We start from the raw sequence: 14831 nt of genomic DNA on the forward strand, positions 1-14831 counted from the left end.
ACCACCTTCACCACCCTCTTCCTTGGCACGATGAAAAGTCTTGGAGGGAGATTTTGTGAGAGCCCCTTTGCGCCCGACGAAGCGAACGCGCAGGACGTGGTGGGACGGGAGTCGCTCGGTGCCCCGCAGCAGAAGTGGCGTGGCAGAGCCAGGTCCTGCATCGGCTTTTACGTTTCTTGCAACGCGAAACCAGGAAGAAAAGCGAGGTTGGGAAGTGGGGAGATGGCGTTCTGCACGGTTTGCCGGGAGACCCCGTTGCCCTGGGTTACTTGAAGCAAAGAGTACAACAAAACACTGGATTTGGGGAAAATGGAGACACCTTTGGGAGTGATAAGAGGGCTTTTTTAATTGAGAGATCTGGGGTCTTCAAATGGTATCTCTGAATGCTTTGCGTCTTCCTGTGCCACGGTTAGAAGCTTTTGGCCATTATTTGTGCCAGGACGGGGAGATAACTAGCAGGCAGTCTCTGGTCTCTGGCACGAGGTTTTATTTATTTTTTTTGGTTAGGATATTTTTAATTGTTTGGAGCACAGGGCACCTGGCTCCCGAGCCTGTTGAAGCAGAAGAGCATTGGTTTCAGCGGGGAAAAAAAAATACTCTCAACCCCCCCCGCCCCCCCAGTCTGGCAAAGAAATGAGGTATGGGGTTGGGAATAACCCCTGAAAACCTGAACGTGGGTGTCAGGGTAGGACCTGCCCGTGGCTCTGCCCATGGCTCTGCCCCAGCCGGGGCCGCATCCTGGCTCTGGAGCTGGACCGGCCAGGATGCGCGTGGTCGAGCGCCAGCCCGGCGCTCCCTGGCTTTCGCGGGCTGCGGCGGCGGATGCCGCTAGCTGCCGAAAGGGCTCGCCGTCTGCAAAGGAGCTGTGAAATTCCCGGCTTTACATAACTTCCTAATTTACTCAGAGCTGTGAAGTATGACCAACAGTCATCTGTTCGCCGAGAGCAAACAGGACACCAGGAAAAGAAGAGCAAACTAGAGCTAGGCAGCAATATTTTTAACAAATCTGGGTTTTTCTTCAGGCTGGGGAAGTCAGATGAGGAGCAGGTTTCGGCAGTGGCCCACAACTGCTCTCGAAGTGGAGCTTCTTAAATTACTGACGGGGCTCCTACGAGGTGGTTCCTCCCGTGGCCTCGGGGAGCCGAGAGGTGCCACGTGCATCTGCCTTTGCCAAAAGGGCAGCTGGGGAAGGAAACGCCTTCACAGATGCATTTCAAACTGAGCAAAAAGATTCACGTGCTTTTTTTTAAAAAAAAAAAAATAAAATTGTAAAGCAACCATTTTATGTGGATTTCACCATTTAACTTTGTTTTGGCTTCTTAGCTTCATTCTCGCTGCATTTACTCTTGAGGTGGAAAATCTCAGCTCTTCCACCCCGGCGCCTGTGGCCAGTTCCTACCTCCCAGCTGCAGAGAGACCTGGTGGGAACATCCATCCAGGTCGGGGTCACCATCAGATCTCCACCTGGCAGCTGGGGGGGCTGTCAGCTATTTTTAAAATAAGTTTAAGTTAAAATAAGGGTGGGTTTTTTTTTTTTTAAATAAATAAGCTTAAGTTTTAAAATAAATCTTGAAGATGGTGAAAATTATATCAGACCCGCCAAGACGCGTACCTCCTCCTGGGTTCCCCAAGCGTGGCCTCACGGCTCGGATTTTTGGCGGAGTCAGGAATCGCGCAGGATGAGCAGAGCCGGTGAGGACAGGGAGAGAGATGCTCTCAAGGCGAGGAGGGCCGGGAGCCGCTGGCCACGGGGCGTGCAAGGCACGAGCGTGGGAAGACGCTGCTGTGTATAATTTAGGGAGTAAAATGGCTCATCCGTCTCTGTTGTAACAACCTCTGCTTCTAGAACATTTCCCAGCCTTTTACTGTAATAGTTTATTGACCTGCAGAGAAGCGTGAAAGATGATGAGAGTTAATTTTTCAAGCTTATCACTTGATTTATTCCATAAAGGTAGTTCGTTTAATTGAAATATTTCTGCCGCTGAAATCGGGACTCGCGATCTTGAAGCCTGGAACAGGGTATGTGGGGTTTTTTGAAGCAGCAGTCGTTTAACGGGGTCAAACAGCATTGCCCACAGAAAGCGAAGTTTCCGGTTCTCTAGGAATACGCGTATTTCAGGGCAAAAATTCTGGCAGGGGCCGTAGAAACAGCAAGAGGACAGGATGGAGAAGGAGAGGAGGGCAAAGGGCTGAAATCACTGGGGTCAGGGGTTGCCTGAGATGTCTGCCTGTGTCTGCGCAGCGCTGGCCGCTCTCAGCCCAAAGGTGAAGCCCTTGGCCTTTGGTCCCCTGGTTTCCAAGTTTTCCTAAACAGCCAGGAAAGCCCGGAGGTGACCTCCCGCTCTCTGGCAAGGCCTGGGAGAGCTGAGGACAACCGTTGGGAGATGTCTCCTCCGGTGGTGCATCTACCCCACGTGCAAGGACCGTGGGGAGGTGGGTTTGGTAGGTCTCAGCGGTGGAACCCTGAGTACCCTCAGCCACCGCCACATGGGGTTTTCGGTCTCTGCCGATGTCGGGTTGACTCCTGGGAAAATATTATAATTGTTTTTAAAGGTTTGAAAGCGTTAGATGACTGTGCAGGTACCGTAGGACGTCGGTTTGTGATGTCCTCAGCTTCCAAGCCGCGCAACTGATGGCTCCCCAACATGCTTTGAAAATGATCCGTCGTGATCGTGAAATAGGTTCGGACCCCGTTTGCTGCTGCCGGACCAGTTTGGGGATGGGGGAGCTGGGGACCGAACAGCTCGTGATGGGAAGGAAGCCGAAGCTCTTGAAGACGCAGATTTTCTTCTGGTTTGGAAGTGAGTAGCTGCTGCCTGATAGACACTTGGGGCTCTTTGCAATTTAAGAGAGCAATCAGACAGCTTGAATCTGCTCTTATCAGATGCAGAAAATTACTAGTAGGATGGCCGGATATTTTAGTCAACACTAGTGCCTATGAAAAACCAAGGTTTTGATTAAATAAGACTTCTCTGATAAACTTAGCTTTTCTTGGATTTTCTTCCATTCTGTGGGAAAAACAAATAGAATGTTATATTTGTTTTCCACAGAGTTCGGCCAGGTTTCTCTTCGCAAGCATTATTTTGCCGCAAACTCGAAAATCTTCAGTGCGCGGGTTGAAACGGATCTGAAGAGACACGGTTATTTCATCAAACGTACGTGTGAAATAGCGGCGCGGCCGCGAGAAACGCCTTCCCTCGACACCGTGCCGATGCGCCAGAGGGGGTTGGGATCCGCGGTGAGCGGGGTACGGGCTCCGCTGGATCCGACGTACATCTCCTGGGCGTTACCGCGGGATTATTGTCATGCAGCCGGCGTTCGGAGATGCTGCTGCTGCGGTTAACCTTGGCTGAGGAATACATCCCGATAATGGGGATCGTTAAAGATAAGGCTGCCTGGCAGGCTGATAAATCTCGTTAAGGAGTACTACATCACGGAGTAAATTACAATGCGCGGCCGGATCGATTCAAACAGAAATGAACAATATATTACTTCTTTATCGGTAGGGGAAAAATAGGCTCTGTGCCGGTGGGTTGCAGCGCTGACGCGGAGCTGTGGCGTGACGTTACGGCGGGGCTTGCTGAGACGATGCGGTTGCTCAGCGGGTGCGTCCCTGGCAGCGCCGGAGCAGGAACCCGGCGGGTTCCTCGGGGAGGGCGTACTGGGAGCAACTGGTCCGTCTGCAGGCGAGAGGGGATGGGGAGCTGGGACGCGGCGGAGGACAAGAGCCACGTTGCTCTCTTCTACGTGGTTAAACGGCGGTCGTTGCAGTCTGGTCCGTAACGACTGCAGATGATCCCGACAGGTTTATAAACGTCACGTTGGAGCAGAATGGGAAAATCGGAGCTCGTCTTCCTTGGGACAGCCATAGCTAATCTTTGAGAACCAGACCCAACCTTCTGCTGCTTTAATACCGTTGGCTGGATTTTATTGTGAACAGAAAATCTTCTTAATTCTTCATCCATTTGGATCCAGTCTCTCGGAACTGAGCCGGTAGTTAATTTAGCTCTTTCTCCGAGATAAAACAGAGAGAAATAGTAAGGCTCAGCGAAAAGGGAAACGAAAAGCGTTTTCAGTGTCTGAGACTTGCTCTCTCGTTCCTCCTATTTTCTTACTCTTCCTGATTTTCCTTTTTCTGTAATACGCAGCGCCACGCTCGTGCGTGTCCTCCCGCGACGGCACCCTCAGGTGCCCAGCCTGGACGTGCGGTTTCTCCCAATTGTTAGAAAAGGTGCTCCATCGTGGGTCTGTCCCAGGCCAGAGGCAGCTTTATCTCCACCCGCTCGCTGCAGAAGGGGACATCAAGGTAGCAGAAGACGCACGGTGGTAGCCGACGGCCAGGAAAAAAAGGGAGCACATCCAGGTTGGAAATAACAACGGAGATAAATGAGTATCAAAGGTGCTGGCCAGCGGCATCAACCGTGCGAAATGAAGGGCACATCTTGTCTGGCGCCAAGTGCCGAGGGATGGCCTGGTGCAGAAGGCGGTGGGGGAGCTTGTTGGGTCGGAGTGAAGATGGGCATTTCTGGTGGTCATGGCCGGCCCCAAAACTAGTCTTCTCTTCTTCAAATAGTAACGCGGAGGATGTCCCACGTCCCACCCAGGGTGGTTGGCCTCCATGTCTCACCTCCTTGCCGTCTGGAGGCCAACCTGCTTGCGGTCATCTCCATTGCCGTGCTGGCAGCCGGCGTCTCTGCTTCCCCTTCCCGACGGCAGCTGGTTCATAGCCGGACGTCTCCGTTCCTGCCGAAGCGCGGCAGTGATGCCCGTGCTCAGCAGTCTGCTCCCAGGGCGATGGACGCTCACCCCCGGGCCCGGGAATCGGTCCCACGGCTTTTAGAAAAGCCCAGAGCAACAAAATGCTCTCCTCAATATCCTGCTGATTTTTTTGAAATGTTTTTAGCTAATGAACTGGAAGGAAATATGTTGAGTGGGGAGGGATGTCTATATATATTCTGCCAAAGCACCGGTTTCCAGATTTTGGACAGCTGTGTACCCGTTTTTAGCAGCCCCTTCACACAGCCCACACAGCACCCAGGCTCTCGCAATCGGGCTCGTTTGGAAATATGCTTCCTTGATTGCAAAATAGTTTAAATCCTTTGACTTAGAAACATTCTTGCTGTTCAAAAAGATAGGGGTTTTTTTTAAATTTTTTTTTCTATTTTTTTAAGCTGAAAAAATCCAGAAGGTGCTTCCTGCCGCAGCAGCTGCCCTGGTTTTGGAGGCGGTGGTGGAAGATGGGCAGGGGGCAGAGACGAGCTGGGGGAGCCTGGCTCCTGGCTGTGGCCGCACGGGGATGCGGGGGCTGAGATGCTCCAGGGCTGGAGTGGAGTACTGATACGGGAAAGCAGTCTGAGCCCAACTCTAACACCGCGATTCCTAGTGACGTGGGAGAGTTGCCGGCCTCTAGCCTCTGTCAAGGGAAGGACCCTTGCTGGGAGCCCCGGGACGGCTCAGGAAAGAGCGGAGCAGCGTACGCCCCTGTCCGTGCGTGGGCGCGCTAAAAAGCCCATCGATTTTCTGCAGATCTCCGCTGCAAGAGGGGCTGCCCGGGACGGCGATGCGCTGACCCCAGGGCACCGCCGCTGCGGTTTGCAGCTGGGCGAGAAGCCGCGGGTGGCCCGGGCCGGCCGTGCCGGTGGAAACCGCGTTTGCAGCTCCGCTGTGGCCGCAGAGGCTTGCGCCGCTTTCTCCCCACCGCGGTGGCGTTCGCTGGCCCGGCCGTCGGCCGCTGCAGTGGAATAAGCTGGACTTGGCAAGAGCACAGCTATTCCTCGAAGGCAAGCGGAGGGGAGCGTTGCTATTACTCATCAGTCAAAGATTTTCAGCCGGAATAATCCTCCGCTGGCGTATGGAACTGCAGGGCGGGAGGCTGCGAATGCCTCGGGGGCTATCGCCCCCAGCCCTGGGCTGTGCCGGGGAGGGCGGACGCATCCCTGCTGCGGCCAGGACCTGGGGAGGAAAACATTCCCCGGCGTGAGGCATGTGCGGGGGGAAAAGGAGAAGGGCGAGCCGGGGAAGGAGGGTGCTCCCGCGTGCCGCCATGGCCGCTTCTGCGCCTAGCTCTAGTCCAGCTCCCCGTCGCTCTGCCTTCCCCTCTTGGCGGCACCGGTGACGGCGATGGGCGGGAGGGCAGACACCGCCGCTGCTGCTCCAGGTCCCCTTCGGGTATGTTTGGCGAGGGGAGGGAGCGATGGAGGGGGCACCGGGAGCTGCCGCTGCCCGTGTCCTTCCCTTCCCTCCCAGCACGGCTGATGGCAGCCCCGGCTGCCGCGTGCAGCTTCTCCCATCTTCTCTTTCTGCGTCTTTTTTCCAAGCAGGAGAGGTCCCAGCACAGAGAAGGAAGAGGGACGGAGCAGAGCAGATGGGAGGTGGAAAACGAGCCCTGAGCTCGTTACCCTGCGCTGCGTTTCATCGCCTTATTGTGGTGTGAAGGGCACCGGTACATCGTGCACATCCGAAACAGAGCTGGGGAGGGGCTGTTGGCTCCATCGGCTTGAGAGAGGCCACGGGAACAGATAAGAACAGGCTGGTGCTGGAAAACACATCGCTGGGCTGCTTTCTCAAACGCTACATTTAGCGAGGGATTGCAGTAACCGCGGTGGTTTTCAGCTGGGCTGATCTGCGAACCCCGGTCGCGCTAATCCTTGCCCAGTTGATGGTAACGAAGTCAATTAGTGTGGAGCAGTTGGCAGCCGAGGAAGCTCTGCTGCGGGAGGCGCGCGCCGTCCCCTCGCTGCCTTTCCCTGCGGACGCTCCCGGGAGCCCGCGGCTTTACGCCGAGGGAGTGCTGGCTCTTTGCTGCGCTGCCTGCGACGGCCTCCCGCCGGGCAGCGGGAAGGATGTGCCACAACTCCCCGGGGAGCCCGGCGGCCCCCCCCAGCCCCGGCTCCCCCGGCCGGGCAGGCATCGGCACGCGGCCAGCAGCCGGGCTCGAGAAACACAACCTGCTCCGCTGAACGGCGTTCGAGAGTTGCACTCGGTGCTCCTCTTGTACTTACGGGTTTTATGTCTAGGTATGCGTGTATACATATACACACGCGCACATAAACTTCAGAAGCAGCACTATATGTGGGCAGAACCGCAGTTGGCACGCGCAGGCAGCTCCGCATCTAGCCTGAGCAGGATTTTGAGGGCGGTTTTAGGGGAAAAAAGGCATCATCAGAGCAATACACCCCCTACGCTCTCTGCCCCATCCCGGAGGCGGCTGTCCCGGGGCGCCGCGTGAACGTGCGTGCGTGCGCCGCCGGCCGTGCCCAGCCAGCCCTGCCTGTCCCCCAGCTCCCCGGGGCTGCCCCCCCTCTCGCTGCCTCCCCCTCAATCTCGGTCCCCTCCTGGCGCCGGGGCCAGCCGAATCCTCTCTGGTCTCTTCCCGATGAGCTTCTCTGGCGAGCATCTCCTGCGTTTGCTCCGTCTCACCTCCCGATCTCTGGCGCTTCCGCCGTCTCGGCGCGTTTCCTCGCCCTCCTCTGAAATCCCATCGCCGCCTCAGCCTCCTGGGAGAGATAAGGGCTGGGGCGGAGGTAAAACCAGGCCCGCGGTTATTTGCTGGCGGCACACGAGGTCGAAAACGTGTTTTGTGAATGTGCTGCGGTCGGGACCGTGATGTGCATCCCCCCGCTCCGCAGGCGAGCATCCCGGAGAAGCGCCGGTTGGCGCAGGTCGGCACGCTCCCCGTCACCTCCCCGGCTTGGCAGAGGCGCGCGGTGCCTCCAGCTGCAGGGAGGCCGTTTGGGGGGGGCTCGGGACGGGGAGCAAGCATCAGCCGGCGCTCGGGCAGCGGCATCCGAAATGAATGAGCACCAGCGTTCTTTCGGCATCTTTGCCGAGGGGAGGGAAGGGCATGGGAGCAGTTAGGGGATGGAGAACCTGCCAGCCGGACCCCACGCGCCGCCCGAGATGGGTCTGAAACAGCCCTGGCATCCAACGAGCGAGCGTAATTCAGTCCCTTTCCTTTAAAACTGTGCTAAAATCTGTCCCCGGTGCGGACAGAGCTGTGGCGTTCTTGGCGCCGGGGTGCTGAGCGCTTGGGAGATGGGATCCTACAGCGAGGTGCCCCGTTTGTGCTGCGGGAGGGCGCGCGGGAGGTGGCCGGATGTCAGGAGCCCTCCGAGACGGGAGGATTCCTGCAAGCGGGGCTGCGAGGAGCGTTTGGGAAGCGATTTTATGAGCTTCTTGTTGTTAATTTGGATCTTGATTCAGATACCAGAAGTGTTTTCCATATTTTCCAAGCACCCATCTGTCACAGTGATGAGCCCTGCACAGTACTTGTCAGCAAATAAATGAAATATTCCTGTGAGATTCACCGCGTTTAATGCTGGGAGATGACATCTGGCTCACGAGATACTTATGCCTCATGCTGCTTATCTTATTTTGTACAGCCTTTTGTCCTGGTATTTTAATAGGTGTCGGTTTGATTGCGTAAAATAATGCCGTAGAACATAAATAACTGGGCAGAGTCCTGGGGACGGTATTGTGGGGAGCGGGTCATGCTGGGATGAGGACCATGGCCGTGCATCTGCCAGAAGCCAGAGAGGTTGCAGCGAGGGTCTCGGGGGCGACGGGGACAGCGGGACTGTCGGGAAGGCTCCGTGGAAGCCTGGGAAGCCTCTGGCACCGCCGGCTCCCGCCGAGGCTCTCGGATCTCCGAGTCGCTGAACGGGTGGTTCATGTGCAAGCGCGATGCTGAAGCTTGCTGGCTCCGTCGTTAAAAAAAACCACCCCAGCGGCGCTGGGGGATTCAGCATTTAATTAACTTGCCAAGCGGTAACGTTGACCAAAATTACGCGGGAAGACTTCTGTTTTAGTTAATTACAGTTTTGTCATCGCCCATTAGTAAATTAAAACAATTGCAGGGTAAAGCCCGGCGGAGGTTGGCGAGCGCGGCTGTGGCCACCTGCCAGCGGATGCCGGCGCTCGGGGGGAGCCGGGCGCCCCCCCACGCACGCAGACCCCCGAGGCACGCCGACCCTGCGCCCCGTCCCCCCCGTATCGCCCTGGGGTATTGCGGTGGCGGCCCCGGGGGCTCCCCTGCGAGCAGGGCTGCTCCTCGTCCTCCCTCACCCGCGGGCAGCCGTCGGCACGGCAATCGCCGCCCCTTCGGCGGAGCCTGCGGGAATCGCAGCCGCATCCGGAATTTCCCAACGCCGCTCATGCGGTGCGCAATTAAAAACTGGGACAGTCGTTACCGCTCGGATGCGATGCCTTGAACGAAGCCGCTCGCTCTGGGTCGTGGCCGGGGCTGCCCTGCACCCCGGGCTCCATCCTGCCCCTAAAGACCGCAGGAGCTCCCACTCTCTCCCTGGAAACCTACTTTTGCCGTAACTCCTCTGCAAATCCCAGGGGTCTGGGGGTGAGGAAGGCTGGGAGCCCGAGGGCTCGGGGCGGTGACCCTCCCGGGGTGCAGGCTGGTAACCCGCCTGGGCTGGGCAGCCCCCCGGTGCCTTCGCCCCCCTGCCTGCCCGCTGGCCGGTTTCCAGCGCTCCTCCCTGCCCGGCCAGCGCCTCTTCGTTTTAAGACGGCATCTCAGGCGCGCTTTGGTTTCATCCCTCTTTTTAATTACTGATGCTTTCCTTTGCCTGGACCCCGCTCTGCGTCCCGGCGGCGTTGCCTGTGCCGCGGCTCCCCGTCGCCTGCACTCTGCGCGGTTAAACCCCGCCGTGCCCACCACCGTGGTACGGCGAACCTCAGCACCGTGCAAGCCCCTGTCCCGGGGCCGTGATTTCCAGCATCTTTAAGCACCGAGGCTCAGACAGGCGCCGCCGTGCCTTTGCCGTAAGCTCCTTACCCACTTACCGCCCCGGCGAGGGGCACCCTGGCTTCCTGGGCATCCAACGGTTCGGACGTGCAAAGCACTAAATACAGCCTAATTATTATTATTATCTTCATGGGATCCGGTTAATCTCGATGGGGATTTACAAGCTGTTAGCAAATCAGCCGGTCGTCGAATGTTTGCATTTTTCTCAGGGGCAGCTTAATCCCTGGGAAATGCCCGTGGCCGAGTTCTTCGTACGGGGGAGCTGCTCCGGCGCCGATCCCCCTGTGCTGAGAGGGAGCAGAGGTGCTGTGGGGTAACCAAACACCGAGCCGGTAGCGCTGCGGGTCCGTGGCAGACGCAGACGCAGCATCTTCACTGAGCCCCTCGGTTCGTCACGTCCAGCAGCGTGCCGGGCGTCAGTGCCGGGGGTCGGCGGGGCCGCAGGGGTCTCTTAAAGACGGGGACCGAGAGCTCGGAGAGGTTTGGCAGAGATGTTCCCGCTAGGTGCAGGCGGCTTCGCTTGCCTCCGTCTCCCCGCAGCTGCCACAGGGGGGTTTCATGCCCCCCTCCTCGTGCACGTGTAGGAGCTGGGCAGCTTGCAGCTCCAGCTGCCAGAGGTATTCGCTGCGGCGAACGCCGGGACGCCATGGCAAATGCTGCGCTGGCTGCCGCGGCACAGCCTGTGCTCGCGGCGTACGCGTGGTCCTGCGCGGCGCTGGCTGCTGACGGGGCCGGGGGCTCTCCCGCGGCTCGGGAAGTCGGTTATCTCTTCTGTCATCCGAGGCTGTAACCCCACAGTGATTTTCCACGGGGGCACAGACTAAAGCGCAGGGTGCTGTACTGTCTGCGGCGTCTCCCCGGCACCGGAGACCCCCCGGGTGCCGAAACAAAAGCCAGGAAGAGAAAATGCAAACTCAAGATATGCCGGTCTGTTGTCTCGGGCATCTCCCGGGGCTTGGCCGGCACCTCTCATGGCTGGCGAAGGCTAAGGGCCCCCTCCGCCTGCAACCTGCCCCGGTTTCTGCCTTCCCTCTGTACCCCAGCCCTTCTGCCTGCCGTGAAAGGCAAGGGGCGTTTCAGAGAGGAGCTCCGCAATCTTTTTGGCAGGGCTATTTTTACCGGAGATTGTTCCCTTATCCGCTTCCCGGTGCGGTCCCGTGAAGCGAGCTGTCACATCTGCGAGAGCAGGATGGCAGGGCGAGCTGCTCGAGCTGGGGCTGCTGCCAAGAGGAATGGCTGCGGAGCCACGGCTGGGAGGAACCCGAGGGAGGATGCTCGGGCCGAGCTGCGGAGCCGTCAGTTCCCCATGGTACAGATCGGTCCCGTGCTCGCCTGGTCTTGGAGGACCCCCGAGCCTCATCCCGATGAGATGACGCCAGCCAGTCCTCTCCCCCGATGCCCGCCTTGCGCTGCGGTGGTGTCCCTTGCCTGCGTGGACTCAGGGAGGTGCCCGTGGGGAGCGTGGGGTCTCCAGTCCAGCCTCCCAGGCAGAGCAGGGCAGCCACCAACCCAAGGGGCTTTATCTAGCAAAGTCTCGAACCCCCTGCGAGGACGGAGACCCCCCGGTGCCTGTCCGGGGCTGTACCGCTGCCTCAGCAAAGGAGCTTTCCCTAACGTCCACCCTGAACCTCTGCTCCTGCAAAGCGCGTACCCCTGTACCCAGGCAAACGGAGACAAGAGGAGCATGCCGGGGGGCGTCCTGCCACCGGGGCTGCCCCAGCAGGGCCCTGCCCACAGCGTGAGTGACCCCTGCCTCTCCCTGGGCGCAAGAGCCACCTCCTCGGACAAGACCTGACCGGTACTTGGCATCCGTAGTTGGCACGTGGTGGCCAGCACTGGCCTTCCCATGGTCATCCTTGGCTTGAGCTTTGCCTTGGAAGGCCAAAGCAGCTGTGCCCGTCCCCTCGTCCGGAGCTTCCCAACCAGCACGGTCTGCCGGGCTGGGACACCATGAGCGCGGGCACTGCCCCGTCCAGGCAGCGTGCGAAGGGCCTGGCCGTGGCAGGCTGGGTTGTTCGAGGTGGGCCGAGCTTCTCCGGTTCCTGCCTGACCAAGGCGGCAGCTGGCACGATGGCGTGGCGGAGAGGGACGCGCAGGAGCCGAGCTCTGCCCCGGCACAGCCAGCCCGTCCCCTCTGCACTGCGCCTGCCCCTCGCTGCTCGCGTCCGGGAGGGAGCTCTGGTGGAGAAAAATGGGATTCCTGAGAGAAAAATGAAAGGCCGCGCGTTTCCATGAGGCAGGGATTCAATTTGTGTCACGCAATCACATTTCCTTCTGCAGTCTGAAATAATTACACAGCGGAGCGGGACGAGGAGATCTGATTCAGAGGCACAGGGACAAGAGCGAGTTCTGAAATAAAAGAAGACAAATGCAATCATTAAGATACAATAGGCTGCACTTGCCCCTTAATTAGACTTTCTCTTTGATTAAGCGGTAATTAAATATTACCATGCTGAAAGGGATTTTTTTTTTTATGGCCCTCCGAAGCCCTAATGTATTCTTAAGACGTTTGTGTGAAGAGCGGGGTGGTGGAGGTGGGAGGGAGGATGTTGCACGCCTGCCCCTTCCCCCCAGAAGAAGCCCTCCCGCCCCGCTGCTCCCTGAAGAGCGCAGGCTGGGTGGCTGCCCCTGGCCCAGATGGCTGCGCGAGCGAAGAAGCGTCCACGGGGATGCCCACGAGTCCCGGCCGCCACCAGCTGCAAAGCGCTTGCAGCATCTCATGGAAACGTGGGGGGCTCCTGGGTGCTGGGTGTGGGTGCCAAGCCCGTCATGCTGCCGCCATCTCCTAGGTATGGGTTTTAGAGTCGTAGAATAGAATCCTAGAATCATTTAGGTTGGAAAAGACCCTTAAGATCATCGAGTGCCACCGTTACCCCAGCACTGCCAAGCCCACCACTAAACCATGTCCCCAAGCGCCAAATCTACACATCTTTTAAATACCTCCAGGGGTGGTGACTCAACCACTTCCCCAGGCAGCCTGTTCCAATGCTTGACAACCCTTTTGGTGGAGAGATTTTTCCTAATATCCAACCTAAACCCCCCGTGGTGCAACTTGAGGCCGTTTCCTCGAGGCCATTTTGGTGAACCTCATCTTCTACGTGGAGACCGTGGCCTCTGTGGCCCCAGGAGACACGGCTGGCTTGCAGCCCCAATCCCAGGCCGGTCCAGCTGAAGACCAAGCCCACCTCTCTAACAGTGTGACGACGGCTCCTCTGGGGCCAGCTGCCCCCCGAGGTTGGCCACCCCGAGCTTCGGGAGCAACGACGGATCAGCAGAAGAGGAGTCTGGGGAAAAGGACTTGGGGCATATCAGGCTGTTAGCAGCAAAACCGAAAAGATTTAAGATGATGAAACAGCAAAAGGGAAGGAAATGTCCGACCCCTATTCCTGGACATTCCCGGGTGGGTAAAAATAGCCCTTGGACAGCCCCGGGGGGGGAAAGTGCTTCTGCTCTCTTAATGCAGAGCCCCTGCCTGGCCCCACGGGCTCTCTGCCACTCACAGCCCCGCTCGCAAGCTGCTTTTTCCAGGCCATAAAACGATGAGTCTTGCTGAGAATTTCACTAGACGAGATTGTCTTGTTCTTTTCCCGCACAGCGTGTACTTTGGGTAATATCTTTGGAAAAAATTTGCATACTTGTGTACCCGGTATTTTCTGATAACCTAGGAAAAAAAGATCCTTAAGTATTATGATTATGCTATTAAACCTTTATTGTATCAAGGAAAACAAATCAGAGCGAGAGAGAAGCTGTATGGAGCCTGAGAAGTGTTAAGCTACGGTAGTAATCTGCCTTCATTGTTTAATTTCACTTAAAACCGAAATACCGGCAAGACTGGAGGTGCAAAGAGCTGCTGGTGCTGAGGTGTCGGGGGGCAGAGCGTGGGATCCCTGTGCCCTGGCCGTGGTCCCTCTGCCTGACCGTCACTGACGAGGGTCGGGGTAGGTTTAAGCTGGACGGCCGGTCTCTCCTTCTAGATGGTTTGTAGGCTCCGGCGGCAATGCCGCACGCCCCTCCGCAGCCCGCGCCGGCATCTCGGCGCTTGCCTGCTCACCGCCTGGCCTCTCCGAAGGCGGTTATTTGGTCTGGGTGGGCTGAGTCCTTTGCACCGTCGCCGCATGTCCCGTCAGCTGGACTTCTCGGCGAGGTCCCCGCCGTGACAAAGCTCCGGGAGTTTGATCAGAACTTTTCCTTTCTCTGTTTTGTAGAAGAACGAATGGCTGTGCTTGAACTGCCAAACTCAGCGGCTGCTCGAAGGCGGCCTCGGCGACCCTGCCCCGATGCCGCTGCCCGCCCCAAAGCAACCGCCCGCCGGCTCCCCGCGCCACCAGCCGCCAGCCGCCGGCCAGCAGCAGAGAGCGCCCGCGCTGGCGCCCGCCGAACCGGCGGCACCCCCGGAGCGGCAGCCCTCACCCGCGAGGACCCTCCGGGCTGCCGAGCAGAGCAGGACCCCCAGCCCTGCCCCGGCGGAGAAGAAGCCCCCGGTGCCAGCAGAGGAAAAGCCGCCGCCCAAAGCCGCCCCGGAGCCATCCAGAGCTCCCGAGGGCGCCGCGCCAAAAGGGAAGAGCACGACCCCCAAACCAGAGGCAGAGAGCAAGGAGAGCCGGGCACCCCCCGAGGTGCCGCGGGCGAAGGAGCAGGAGGTGAGCTCTCAGGGTGCGTCCGGCTCCGAGCATCCCTGGGGACCGCATCCTGCCCAGGGCTGGCCTGGCGCTGAGCCCTGCCTCCGCCGGCAGCAATGCTCGGAGACGGGGTGGGGAGTGTTCCAAGTCAGAGCAGAAACCGTGTCATCGAGGCCATTTGTCTCGGGAAATGACCTTTTGGGAAACGGTGATCTCAAAACATTGCTGTCTCAACCTCTCCAAATCGCTTAGGGACTTCAGAGGCTCCACGGCGGCGTGCTGGTATTTGCCTTCTTTTTATTAAGGTTACATCAATTTGGGCGTAATGCGATAGTTCAGGTCGTCTTTGGCCTTTGAAATTGTTTTAAAATAATATAAGGGCAAGTGAATTTGTCGATAAATGGAAAACTCGTTTCAGAATATTTCACATTGCAGCAGCGGGCGTTTTTCAAGCT

The 14831-nt window shown here is 58.2% G+C and overlaps 1 protein-coding gene across 3 annotated transcripts in view; it reads left to right on the forward strand.

Moving 5' to 3' along the window:
• Positions 1-14831, forward strand: part of BSN (bassoon presynaptic cytomatrix protein) — a 92929-nt gene that overhangs the window by 62780 nt on the left and 15318 nt on the right. For all 3 annotated transcript variants that reach the window (XM_054838152.1, XM_054838156.1, XM_054838155.1), the window contains one exon: positions 13963-14397. In XM_054838152.1, coding sequence (XP_054694127.1) covers positions 13963-14397 — 435 coding nt within the window. The remainder of the gene's footprint in view (positions 1-13962; positions 14398-14831) is intronic.

Source organism: Grus americana, chromosome 11 (assembly GCF_028858705.1).
Source record: "Grus americana isolate bGruAme1 chromosome 11, bGruAme1.mat, whole genome shotgun sequence".
Classification (NCBI taxonomy): Eukaryota; Metazoa; Chordata; class Aves; order Gruiformes; family Gruidae; genus Grus; species Grus americana.